Source organism: Perna viridis, chromosome 4, assembly GCF_037379345.1.
Source record: "Perna viridis isolate PV_CMFRI_1.1 ecotype Kerala chromosome 4, ASM3737934v1, whole genome shotgun sequence".
NCBI lineage: Eukaryota > Metazoa > Mollusca > Bivalvia > Mytilida > Mytilidae > Perna > Perna viridis.
This window is the reverse complement of record NC_142448.1, coordinates 45,805,710-45,820,358: the sequence shown is the minus strand read 5'-3', so window position 1 is coordinate 45,820,358 and position 14,649 is coordinate 45,805,710. Positions and strand designations below refer to the sequence as shown.

At 32.5% G+C, this 14,649-nt stretch overlaps 1 protein-coding gene across 2 annotated transcripts in view; it reads left to right on the top strand.

The window, feature by feature from the left end:
- Positions 1-14,649, top strand: part of LOC148620271 (GPI inositol-deacylase-like) — an 81,952-nt gene that overhangs the window by 32,939 nt on the left and 34,364 nt on the right. For both annotated transcript variants that reach the window (XM_088581025.1, XM_088581026.1), the window contains exons 14-20: positions 1,937-2,011; positions 2,765-2,817; positions 3,276-3,339; positions 6,155-6,229; positions 6,772-7,000; positions 8,713-8,782; positions 10,545-10,698. In XM_088581025.1, the coding sequence (XP_088437151.1) occupies positions 1,937-2,011; positions 2,765-2,817; positions 3,276-3,339; positions 6,155-6,229; positions 6,772-7,000; positions 8,713-8,782; positions 10,545-10,698 (720 nt within the window). The remainder of the gene's footprint in view (positions 1-1,936; positions 2,012-2,764; positions 2,818-3,275; positions 3,340-6,154; positions 6,230-6,771; positions 7,001-8,712; positions 8,783-10,544; positions 10,699-14,649) is intronic.

Below are 14,649 nucleotides of genomic sequence, written 5' to 3'. Positions count from 1 at the left end.
CCTAGCCGAAGGCTGTGTGAGCTCTTGCCATCACTTGGCATCCATCATTGTCATCGTTAGCAAATATTCAAAACTCTTCTCCTCTGACACTACCTGACCAATTAGAACTGATGTGGGGATTTTTGATTCGTTGAAAAACATGGCCACCATTACTAAAAATAGAACATAGGGGTCAGACAGTAGTTTTTCACATATATCTCCAAAACCATTATGTTTAGCTGAATTCTAACTGGGCATAAGTGTTTAGCATGATGAGATCTATCTGTGATAAAATTTTAGTTTTAATATGTTAAGCCTTGTTGGAGTTATTGCCCTTTTTCAACATTTGTTGCTATTTTTGATGTTATTTCTTTCAAAAATCTTTTTCTCTGACACTATTTGACCAACTGAAACCAAATTTGGTATCAATGTTCCTTGGAGTATCCTGCATAGAACTGATGTGGGGATTTTTGATCTGTCAAAAAAACATGACCGCTGTTGCTAAAAATAGAACATAAGAGTCAAATAGTAGTTTTTCGCATATTTTATCTCCAAAACCTATGGGTTTAGCCAAATTCTTTCAGTTGCTGAAATGATCGGTATTGTAAGGCCTAAAAAAGTCTCCAGGGATAAAAGTTGTCAGACGACTCCTTGTATGAGTCATTGCTCATTTGCATTTGTTACTTTTTATGTATGATTTTAGTTACTTTGTGTTCTTTGTTGTGTATGTCTGTTTTCCATGTCTGGTCTTTGTCCCTGGATTACATTCTTTTGATTACCGCTATAACCTTGGTTCCCTTGATTACTCTTGAATGGTGGAAAATTACCAGGTGAGCGATTCAGGCTCATGGGAGCCTCTTGTTTAGGCATTTTTGGCCTGTTACTTAGAAAACGATAGATGATTAATGTTAATTGATAACATGTTCAGTATTTCAATATCTAAAAAATAATTGATGCAATCTACAAAAAAATCGGTTCTTGGAGTTGTGATTCAGTTAGTGTCATTTTTGACATTTTATCAGTTTTTACCTATTATTTAGAGATGGAAAGCAGATTGATGATTAATGTAAATTGATAAATAGTTTATTTTTTTCAAAATCTATGAATGGTGCGAATTACAGAAAAATCTGTAGAATGGAGTTGAATGAAACTTCACAGAATTTTTATTGTTGTTCCAGTTGTGAAATTTTTAATTTTAGATTTTGATGGGAAACAATTTGGGGTTCCACATAACAAAACATGGACTTCGTCATTATTGAATATTAAGACATGGGGGACCCATCTCATTGATCGATCTTCCTAAATCACTGAATGGAACTGAATGAAACTTTCACAGAAACTTTATTATATGTTTCTATTTTACAAAATGTACATCTTTTATTTTGGATTTCGAAAGTCGAAAAGCGAATGTCATCAAATGGGGGAGTGGAAGGTATCATGTTAATGAGTATTGCTCACAGTTTTTCTTGTTTTACATAGTGTTCTGATTTTCATTTCAAAGTTTCAATGACAAAACAGTAAAAAAGGTAGTATATTTATCTTGAGCCTTAAGACAGTAGTTAATACATGATAATTGAATGTGAGGAAGGATCCAGCAACCAAAACACTTGGTAATAAGGTTTTAAACAGTATTATGGTCTGAATTGATTTGAAATTGGTGAATCAGCTGAAGCTCTGAAGTATAACTATGTACATGATGTATACATGTGTCCTGTTAACACATTTCTCTTATTTCTATATGACAGCCAAAAAAGTGTCATTTAACATATGGTGTACAGACAATAGCCTATGATAAGTATTTTAAAAGTGTAAGGACATACAGATAATGTCATATCAAGATGGACCCTGTGAAGCATTTTTTTTACATTTAATCTAGACCTAAATTGTGCTAGAATGTTTTTTTTATATAGATAACATTTTTTTTCATACTCTGTTGCATTGACAATCTTTATTGCAGGTTCAACAAGACTATTATTATGTAGTTCCCATGAACCAAGAAGGGATCAATTCTTTTGTTGCTATAAGCAATGTGGTAAGAATCTAGTTATTTGAGTTGTAGTGTCCTCCAACTTGCAAGATCAGACCTTTTTGTGTAGACATGCACAAAAAGGAACATTTTCACTTGAATATCAGAATGTGAAAAACTTATTTAAAAAAAAAAAAACACCTATTTTGAGGTCTTAAACTCCTGACTATAATTTTAACATCTTCAAGTTTATCACAGGTCTGCAAGTTGGCTCAATGGGGGGCTGTTGCCACTCAGTTTTGCTACCATTAAATGCCTATAGATTATGATTTTTCCTATATCTCTGCTGATACAGAGTCAATGGTGACCAAACTTAGCAGAAAAAATAAAACTAAAATTGAATTTACTGTGTTGCCTAAAATCTAGATTGGCAACATTAAATCTCAAAAAAATAATTTGGTTTTCTCAATTTTCAAGCAATTAGCTAGCTGTCATAGTGTCAGTCAAATATATCTGTCAAAATAACAGTTAAAAATCTTTGAAATAAGTGTGCATGCCAAAAAAATTGAGATACACATATAGTCAGTTGTGGAATTCACATTGTTATCCAATTGAATTCCAAATTACCTGAATGTTGCATTAGAATACATGATTCTTCTTTTTGTTTTAGGTGGGGTAAGGCTGTATGATCCTCAGATTGTGAAATCTCACTTAAAAAAATATAATTCACAATTGTACTAAAGGATTCTGCAAACTAAAAATTTCAAATCAGTTTTGTACTTATAGATATTTTATACTTATTGATATGTTATCTTTAAGGATTTAAAGGAATGGGTCTGCATTTGTAAATTAGAGAAAAATGAAGACAGATGGTAAGACTATACAAGGTTATAATGCTCTTGTTTCAATTTCCCCTCATTTTAGTTGATTTATAGAAAAGCTTAGATAAATTTTTTACAATTTTTTTTTTTTTTTATCCATCCCCACAAGGTTTCTGGAGCATTTATTTTTTGCACTTGTTTATCTTGATGATTAGGCAAAAAACAGAATAAAAAAAATTTTTGTCTTGGAAAGGATGAAAAAAATTTGAGTTGGTAGGTTTTTTAATTAGGAGATCGATAAACAGCAGACCAATTTTTTAAGGCTGGCCAAAGAGTTGGTATATTTAAATGTTTTACACAAGGCATAAATTTATTGTGGTTATATTTCTCTAATGGCAAGATATGAATTATATGTCAGTAAATTTTTTAAAACATGGTTGGGTTATATTTCAAGTCACAGCTAATTTTGGTAATGATTGTCAATTCAACAAATCATTTTTTCATTATAGTAAGACATGTAAAGATTTATCTCAAAATGGAAGAGCCATACCACCATCAGGTTCATACAGAAAGGTAAGGCATAGTTACATAAGATTTCAATGTCATAATGAATTAGTTTCCCTTTATCAGGGATGATTGTTTTTTTGCTTCTTAGCAGAATTTGCTAATTGAAATCCAGTGTCATATGATATTTTGACCTCCACGAAATATTGACCCTGGGGTTAAAATATCATATGATATCATAACCTCAGGGTCAATATATGGTATGAAATTTTGACCCTTGGTGTTATTTTAACATAACCCCCTTATGATATTTTAACCCCCCTACAGGGGGTTAATTTATCTCAGAAGGGTGGTTAATATATCATAACAGGGGGGTTAATTTATCGCAGCATGGGGCTAAAATATCATAATAGGGGGGTTAATTTATCACAGTAGGGGGTTAAAATGTCATAACGGGGATTAATTTATCGCAGGAGGGGGTTAAAATATAGCAACAGGGGGATTAAAATATCGTAGCAGGGGTTAAAATATCATAACAGGGGTTAATTTACCATAGCAGGGGGGTTAAAATACCACAGTAGAGGGTTATCCTATGAAACTACTGGTGTGGATCGAAACAAAACTTGGCATGAATTTTCTGTACAACATCTTTAACAATCTGTGTGTGTGTGTGTGTGTGTTTTAGATTTTGCGAAAAACATGGCTGTGGTACTAAAAATTGACCATTATGGTATAATAGCCGAATTATGCGAATAACTCAAAAACAGATGGGTTAAGCTGAAGTCTCAGGGAGTAGAATAGTTCTGCATGATGGTATGGACGTATGCCGAATAAGAGGAGCACAATTGGTCCCCATGGGAATTCAAATAACTTGACATTAAACGGTTTCGCCATAGCGTATGAAAATATAGTCTAATAGGAATTTTAGTGCTGTAAGCATTTCAAAAGAAGTAGTTTTCATGTTTTTTGTTACAAAAATATTATCTAAAAATATTTGAATAAATTTATTTATGAGATTGTGTGGAGGTGTAGTGTATAAAGTTGAAAAATAAAAACTTTGAAAAATTGTTTACGACACAACAACAAGGGACAATAGACGACAACAACAAAGGACAACAGACGACAACGATGGACGCCAAGTGATAGCAATAGCTATTATGGCCTTTTAGGCCACGTTATCTGAAAATGTCAACTCAGTAACGGGTCAAAGATTTTTTCTATACATGTTTTATTTCTAACATCTATTTGCATTTTGTCTTGAGACAGTTAACTTGGGTATAAATGAATAGTTCACGATGAATTAGTACCAAAAGATGTCATACCACAACAGTAGAGCTGGCATTGATTCTGAGTGTTGTGATTTGAACAGTTTTGGAGTTAGGGGCTGAAAAGGGTCTAGAATAGTTTTTTTCTGGTGTCCTCACAATGAACTCAGACTAAGTTCAAAGTTCTGTAAATGTGTGGATGCCAATTAAATTGTATGAAAGAATTCATATCACAATTGGATGGCTATGGTTGAAGCTAGGTTCATGACCATTTGAAATAGAAAACAAAAATGGGCCAGCAGTGAGCATTTTCCTGGTGTTCCTAATGTCTTGCATAAAAATTAGTAGATTTTTATGATATTAAACTACAAGTTTCCAAATAACTACCTTAATATTAATTTTGCAGGGTTATTTCTCTAATCCTTGACAATAAGGTTGCAAAGGGCTAAAAGTAGTTAAAAACTTAATAAAGATAGCGATTTTTAAGTACATGTCTGCCTAAAAACCAGGCAGAGGCTTATAATTAGTGATTTGTGCCTTTCTTGATCACTAATATTGTTTATTGGCAATCCTTTAGCCCGATAGAAACTCTTTTAGGAAATATAAGTGCAAAGAGTGGAGGTATAAAAACTAAGATTTGGTAATGTTCTACTACAGAAAACATAAGGAAAAATTTCCCTCCAGAATTTTTACACAATAACCAGTTAAAAAATATTTCAAGATATAAAGCAGATCCCAAATATTTTTTAAATGGAAATCCTTCAGTAAGCCTCATAGAAACTGTATTGAAAAATAGAAGCACAAATGAAAGTTGCTCAATGGAAATATCAATACTTCGATATTTTTATCCATCTGGTGTGATAAATTAACCCCCATTTTATGATATTTTAACCCCCCACCTGCTGCAATAAATTAATCCCCCTGTTATGATATTTTAACCCCCTGCTGCCATAAATTACCCCCACTGTTATGACGTTTTAACCCGCTGCTGCAATATTTTAACCCCCCTCCTGCGATAAATAAACCCCCCATTATGATATTTTAACCTTCCTGCTGCGATAAATTAACCCCCCGTTATGATGTTATAACCCCCTGTTGCTATATTTTAACCCCCTTCCTGCAACAAATTAACGCTTCTTTTATGTTATTTTAATACCCCTGCAGCGATATTTTAACACTCCTGCTGTGATGAATTAACCCCCTTTGTTGTGGTATTTTAACCCCCCTGTTGCTATACTTTAACCCCCTCCTGTGATAAATAAACCCCCCTGTTATAATATTTTAACCCCCTGTTGTGATATTTTTACCCCTTTGTTGTATTCAACTTGCAATTGGGGGGGGTAAAAAAATATCATACAGGGGGGTCAAATTATCATAAGGGGGGTTAAAATTTTCCAATGATATTTTAACCCGGGGGTCAATATTTCGCGGGGGTCAAAATATCGTATGACACTGTCCTCGTAAAATCATCCCACTTAATTAATGAATCACTGTCTCTGTTTGTCTGTCTGTCTGCCTCAGCATTTGTTAGCACAACTCTTAAATGGTTCAATCTAAACTTGTGATATTTTTATTACATTGGTGAATTGAAATAATGTTCTTTTTTTTTCTTATCATAGATTATCCATATCGACTTTAAGAATTATCCTGGTATGACACATATTGTTTTGATAATACCAGCAGTTCCTCATCAGGTAAATCACTGGGCATTCTTAATGTCTTGAAAAGCAGGAAGTAAAGAGTAATAATGCTGTCTGTATATTTATCTGTCCATTTGTCTGTCAATTCTTTCGTTCATATTTCTCTAGTTCTAATCCGCAACTCCTGGAAAACCGCTGAATGAAATTTGAAGCACTTGCACAGATTCTTCATTACCTGATGCCATTGTGCACCTTCTATTTTGTTTTTCCATCTGAATGACTTTAGGACTTTGCCATTGGTTGGAGACCATCTTCTGATATGCAACTTCTCTAAAACTACTGAATTGAACATGCAATAATTATTTATCAAATGAAGTAAAATGTTCATACAAATAGCTCTGTGCATTATAGCACACCCTAGATATTATTATGACCATATGGTTATACTGGGTTTGGGAATGTCCTTAAATCAGCTTTAGTTTGGTCTAAGTTTTAATTTCTAGTGTAAAATTTCAGTCATGGAAAATCAGGCAATAAACATATTACAAACATAAGTGTTAACAAATTATTGTACAATATTATGTTTATTATTGTAGGTTGAGGTAATGGGAGATTCCTATGATAAAGATTACAGACATTTATCTTACAAATTGCCATCCATACCTGATATTCTCATGACATACCCAGAGAGTGTAACGAAAGGAGTGAGTGTTCTCACTCTCCACAATGATGCCTTGTTTTACAGTCTCAAACTCAAAGGACTGGATAGTGTATTGAGAGCCTATAATGTTAAACTCATTCCAAAACAATGTACCGCTAATACCGGTAGTGTACTTTTAATGTATTATTTTCATTATACCCAAACTCAAAAACTTACTTACTTAAGCCTGTTACCCCTCTTGGGGCATAGGCCGCCATCAAGCTGCCTCCATGCAACTCTGTCCTGTGCTGTTCTGATTCAGTCCAGCTTTTTTCCCCATTTTGTTTATGTTTGCATCTAAATCCCTTTTCCAAGTCTCTTTTCTTTTCTTTGTTGATTCCATTAGGGCCTACCATGTAATGCTGGTTGATGGTTTTCTTAAAGTGTGACCTAGTAAGATAGAGCATTATTCTTATACTAATTTCTGACATTACTCTGTAATTTACTTTGAACTGTGTCAGATCTTGCTGTATGTTCAAATTTTGTTGCCTTAGTTTGTAGTATGAAGTCTAGGTAAATTGAAAACTTGATGTTCTTGAAGTTTAGTTTTATATAAATGTAATCTTTTCTTACCCTGCCTAAGTGGTGAGTATTATGTGGTTCCCTCCAAAAAGTTGGGTGTTCATCAGTCTGTCTCTCCCCTGTTTCCTGATAATAACTTTTCAAAGATATTGAAGGGTCTTTGATATTGTTTATCATATGGTATTGATCAAGTTCAAATTAAAAAAAAACAAACATTTCATAAATCATAAAGTGTACTATAAAATTCAAGCAAAATCCATTAAATTGTAGCCAAGCATCCATACTTCAGACTGAAGGCTTGGTTGGTTCTGGGGTTATTCTAACAGAAGGCTTGGTTGGTTTTGAGGTTATTATTCTAACAGAAGGCTTGGTTGGTTCTGGGGTTATTATTCTAACAGAAGGCTTGGTTGGTTCTGGGGTTATTATTCTAACAATAGGCTTGGTTGGTTTTGAGGTTATTATTCTAACAGAAGGCTTGGTTGGTTTTGGGGTTATTATTCTAACAGAAGGCTTGGTTGAATTTGAGGTTATTATTCTAACAGAAGGCTTGGTTGAATTTGGGGTTATTATTCTAACTGTTCCATAGCTTTAACTTGAGAAGATTTATTATAGAATTAAACAGATATTTTCGGTTGTTCATGCATGTATAATTTTATCCCAACATTTGGATATTCTTTTTTTTTGAAGTGTGTTGATCCTGGTAAATGTATTTATAGAATCTAGTTCTGGGACAATTTAATTTTGGGGTGACTTTACTTGTAGTTAGATTTTAAGCATTTTTAAGTTTCTTTCCCCTAGCAGAAAAATTACTCTCAGTAACCAAATTGTTCTGGTAAAATCAATGTGGATGTAATAAACTACTCTTACGGCTATATTATGCCATTTAAGTCGTTGCCAAACTATTCCGAACTACACGGCCACCATATTGATTTCAAGTTGACTGGCGTTCATGCATGTATGAACGATCTGGCGAAGTTCATGCAAGTATGAACTTTCTGGCAAAGATGATCTCAGCCAACCAAAAACGGATATAAGCATGAAGAATCTTATGATAAGTATTTTTTATCCAATCAGAAAACATTGAAATGGCTAACAAAATTCTTATGACTTCAGCAACTTAACCTAAGCTCTTAAGGAGTATCAGAGCTATGAAAAGTAAATTTTTGTGTAAAATATATATAGGAAAACTAGACAAATTACTTTTTTGGCTATATGGTAGCTGAAATTTACTACAGATTGAGTTTACATATCAGGTGATACTTTTTTAAATATATCATTTTACATTAAATTTGATACTTATGTTTAATTCTTTCAGCATTACATGAAGGTAACATGATGTCTTTACACATACCATGGAGTAGTGAAGATGTATATGCATTTAGCAGGTATTGTATTTAACTTTTACATGTAACATTCTTTGTAAGAATCAGGCAATGGGTGGCACATCATAATTCTCAATTTGGTCTTTTTTGCCTCAAATATTATATTCAATACATGTAGAAAACAACTGAAAAGCTGTTTACGGTAAATTTTCCCACTATTTTTACATAGTGCATTTGGATTAAATTTGACCTATCAAAACCTTAAAAAAGTGAATTTTACATCCACTTTAATGATTATTTCTGGAGGTAACATATCAGTTATAAATACTTGGTTAATGCACTAGGATCTCTGCATTTTTTCCTTTATGTGTCACACCTGATACATATTTTGCCTGATTCTTAAAAAGAGAAATACTTAATATTTACGTAGTCACGAGTTTGATGCTCACCTGTTTCAATGGTTCAGTAGAGCTTATGTCATTCTTGTTTAAATTAGCCAAACTATGTATAATGCTCCTTCTGTCAGTTGTTAGTTACATAAACGTTATTTCTAGAAAAGCAGAGGACGCTTACCCTACCAGTGCACCAGGTCCAGGCTCCCAGTTTTTAGTGGAGTTCGAGTTGTTCATTTACTTTTGTTACTTTGTATGCATTATTTTTGTTACTTTATGTTCTTTGTTGTGTTCGTCTGTTTTCCTTGTCTGATCTTTATCTCTGGATAACATTCTTGGTTCCCTTGATTACTCTTTTAAATCCTACTTAAAGACACAATTTCATCTTTGGAGATACATGACTGATTACTTTTAAACTGGTCAGACATATTGTGTAAATTACCATTTGCAAGTGCTGTACTTTTAGTTTTGCTTGCTTAAAAAAGATGTCTTCCTTAAGACTTCTAAGCTTCTAACAGAATGGTCAGTTTACAAATGTCAAATGAGCTTGTTGATTCTATGTTTTCATTAATTTTTCTGTGTGTATGTATGATTAGTTGTTTGTCTGTTGTATTGTTATGTACCTTTGGTATTGCCTTTTGTATTGATGATTTGAGATGAAGGAGAACACTAATTTTATCCTGCTATTTTGTCTGCTTGTCTTGTTAAATTGTACAGTGTATTTAAATATTTATTCTGTAGATTTATTATGTAAGCTATTTAAAGTTTTGTTTTGGCGTAGAATACAGAATTATGATTTATAATTTGTTTGACCATTCTCCATGAAAAAAACTATGAGCAGTAATAAATGTACCTTCATAAATTTACATTTTGGGAATTGATGTATCATTCCTGCCTTGAAAAAAAAATTTTAATTAAAAAATCTGAGATTATGTATTGCTTTTGGTGATGTCATGAAATCCCAAAATACCATGAAAAATAAGAATATTCTGAGACTTAAGTATTTTTAAGTTTTGTGACTTCCAGGCCTTAAAATTGTTAGATAGAAAATAAAAAAACCTATACTGAGATACAAGTACATATTTATCTATTTTATCACATATGTGACATATTAACTATACTGACCAATGCCATTACATCATTATCCGTTTTTAATGTTACAACACTTCTGTCAATTTGCTTACTTCGTGTGTATCATCTTTTTTTTTTTTTTTTTGATTATGGGCCATTTTTATTGATCTTCAGAACATCAATTGGCCTTTTTTCAACATTCTTTGTAAAAAAATTCTGATTTTAATATGGAATTTCTCATCTTTTGACATTAGAACATTACATATTTCAAAAAAAATTTAAAAAAAAAACAACAGTAACTATTTTGAAAAGATGAGGTTAGGAAATCCTTTTGTTTAGTGTGACAGTGAATCTATTTGCAGGGTAAACCAAATAGGGAACCTCTCGATAAAGCTACAAAGTGGAGCTCCTGTAGATACTATCACTAATGAGAATATTTACCTTAGGATATATACAGACCCTGCATGTACCTACCAACTCAAGATTATAGCAGCACCATCAGAAAGTCTTGGACAGGTTAGATGAGTTGTAGTCAGTGTATCAAATTGTTGGCTAGAAAGAGTTGTTGCTTTCTTAGAGAGTAGGGTTTTGTAGATTTTGGTCACTAAAACCTCAGCAAAATGTGAATGATTTTAATTACTACATGCATCTTAATTTAATTATTTGTAGCATTGTAAGCTATTTTGCTTAATCCCACATCTATTTCCTGTTTGCTAGAACAATGATGTTACTTTTTGTTCAGAGTTTTGAAATTTTCATTGCAAAAATCTCCTTTAATGGAAATGATTTGATTTTATTTTATGGGCACTAGAAAAGATTGCAGTTGTATAATAGTTTTCCCTTGTTTAAGGCTGCAACATTGTCATAATTGTCCTATTGTAAAGATTCTTTTTTATGCATTAAATTTATAATGGTGCAACTTAAGGAGTAATGTAGAAGTGGTATAGGTAAAGAAGATTTAATGCCAAGATGGGTGTGACAAAATATTTTGATCAGATAAGAGCTTCGTTACAGTCTGTCAAAAGTAAAATAGCTTTTTACAATGGATCAAGGTATCTGGAGATATTGTAATTTTATGTCACTGATTTCTTGAGTTGCCTTTCTTTTATCATTCATCTCTGATTTACCTTTTTTTTTTTAAAGCAACATGGCTGTAAATGTTGTCTAGGTTGTTGTTCTTTGGCACTTGGTATTGGTGTAATAACTTTTAAAAGTGATGGGAAATAGATCTGTAGGAAAGTTCATCTTTGGATCATACAGGGGTTGACAAGTCTTTTCTTTGTCAACTTTCAAAGTAGTGTTAATGCATCCAGTGCGTCCCAATATTGATTTGAGAAACGTAAAAGTAATGAAAAGTCACATAGTTCTAGTGATCTGTTGAAAAAACTTCTTATTGAAAATATTCTTTTACAGAATTTTGTAATTCCATTAACAAATTGTGTGACACTTGTTAGGATTCCCTATTATTGTGTTTTTTGTATTAATTTTATACTACCACAAAAAAATTATAAATTAGTATGGTGCCATCGTCATCATCAATAGACACTTGATGTTTTTGTACAGTAATTTGAGTGTTGGTTGATCTTTATGACTACAAGGGTGGTTGGTATTGATTTTGCGGGTATGCCCTTACCGTTTTTGAATTAAGGGCCATAAAGGGGCCTACAAGTATTTAATTGTACAACTCCAGTAAAAGCATAGGAATGTCTGATATTGTTCCACAATATTCTATACCACAATGGTCAGACTAGGATTGATTTTGGGGGTAAATACTTGTAACCTTTTTAGAAATTTGAGGCCAAAAAGAGGGACCAAAAACATGCATTTTACTGATGTCCAAACAATAACTTAACTGTTATTGAATGAATTTTTTTGAAATAGTAATGACATGTGCCTTATGTCCATATCATAACTTGAAGAAAAGTGAATGAAGAATAAGAGGCTAGAAATAGTTTTTTTATATTTCTGGATTGATAACTTGAATGAAAGAGAAAGGATCACTTTGAAATTGTACCACAAGTTGCCCTATCCCCAGCAGAGGTTTGGGATTCTGCAAGTTTTGACTGGAACCATTTGGGTATAAGGGTCAAAATGTGACCACATCAGTTATCCTGTGTCAAATGTCTAATTGTAATCAAAATTCAAGCTGTGTCGAGTTTGAATGGTGTGTCCCAGCTGTTCAAGGTTCTACCTCTGCGGTCTTATCAAGCTGTGCCCTGTGAAGCATTTTATTTACATTTCTTATCAGAAATTTTCTGATGTTGGCATGTTTCTTTCAGAGATATGTTTTTACTTAGAATGCTCTATGAATTGTGAGGATAACTTCCCATATATGTTAGATAAAAAATTTGTGCATATTCAGCAAAATGTTTTCTTGTATAGGGAAAGCCTTTGAAAAACACACATTAATTATTACAGGTTCTGTCTCGGGCTTTTCATTACTAAATACTATACAAAGAAAGCATGCAATATTTAATCTGTTACAAAATATTGCAAAATCTTTATCACATGCTGTATCATTTTGAGATATGGATTTAAGGTGATTATACAGCATGTGATATACATAGTTTATTACATAGCATTTTTTGTATTGAGTGCTTTATCAGCCAGATGTCATATTATCAACCCGGAAAGCTATCAGGCTTCAGAAATGAGGAAATGAAGAAAGGCTAATAAAACATATGATATGAACAGTATAGATTATTACATAGCATTTTTTATTAGGGGTGGCAAAAACTATGTTTATAAATGGAGTTCCACTGTTTTTTTCTACATCTTAATGAAATACATACAAATTATCCCCAAAGTAAAATTCAAAGAGTACAACATTGGCATGTGTATTGCTTTACCTTGAAAAACAAATACTGACCACTGATGCAAGAAATAACCATTCATTATAGTGGTTGTTAGTGGTGTGATTATATACCAAATAAGAGTCCTGTCAAAAACCATTGTTATGTTAATGAACTCTGACAGACACAATCTATATCATATGTTCCCCAGAAGTTAGCAATGTTGATTACTTGTTCTAAAATTTGTCCACAAAATATTGGACTTCAAATTACAAATGTATCAACATTTTCTGAAAATCCTGAATAAATTTCTCTCTCCCCCCACAAGTCTGCATATGTCAAATGTAATTCTTTAAGTTTCACTAGTATAAAGACCAGGAAGGCACAGTTTTTTTTACACATTATATAGACTTTGTCAGGAGTGACCAGTCCTTGTAATATAAAGTCTCTGTCATGAGACAGTATTTACAATTGTGTAATATTTTATAATCAATTAAACTTGTCAGAGAACATGAAGTATCCCACATTGAAATCACGGGACAGACAAAAACTGAATGAGATTTTAAATTGATGGACTTGCTGTGTAGTGCAGCTTCATGTAATTGTATAATATTAGAATTATATTTTAAAGCCTATGCAACACATGTTTGATGATGGATTCTTTGAAAATCCCAAATGAAATGCATTTTTTTTAAACTTTGATGTATTTCTGGTGACCATTTTATTTATTATTTTTTTTCCAACCAACTGACCCAATTTCTGTGGGTTGAAAACCTGTAATCCAATAAAATTAAAACTGTTGCCTTGGGGATTTTGGGTGCTACCTGATATCAACTTCCTGTATGAGTGGGGATATGCCTAGCATAACAATGTGTGCAAGCTGATGAGTATTTGATTTGGATTTGGATCTGTACTAGTTGGTTTGGAATGCCCTGTATAAACAATTTTAAATGTCAGAAGGTCTTGCTAAAGCTGTTTTTCTCTCATATACCAGTATCTATAAATTTCTGACATGGATTTGTTTATTGGTTGTACATTGGTTATGGCTGGTTTTGCTCTATTGTGTCCTTTATCCAGATACAATATTAATAATCTTCAAATATTGCATCTTTGGATAAGCTTTACATATGATTTAAGGAATTACCTCTAATCAGCACTATTATAACCAATATATACTACTTAGGACGTTCAAGATCCAGAAATAAATTGTACACAAGAAGTACTTAAAACCAAGAATATTGAAATAGGACTAATCCAGTATTAAATTCAAGCAGATTTCTTGCAAGAAATGAAACATTGGTGTTCAGGGGTTTCATATTTTGAGCAAGTGCAAACATAGGTAGTAGTCTATGACATATTTCGTGTGCTAGACTGAGTACTGAACTGATTAACATTATTAATGTTGCAGTGATTAATAGCATTCCATCTTTTATTATATATACCAATTTTTTTTAAGTGTACTTAAGTGTCAGTCTCTTTAGTAAGAATCAGGAAGAGGGTGAAACATAGAATGAAAAATCCCCCCATTTTGAAAATATAATTGAATTATTTGCACCATCATAATAAAGGAAAAAGAACAAGATTTTTCATATCATTTTGGTAAGTTGAGTTATCATTTCACAGTAGATAAATCATCCTTGATCGAAACTATAATGTCATGTCTATGGGTTATTTG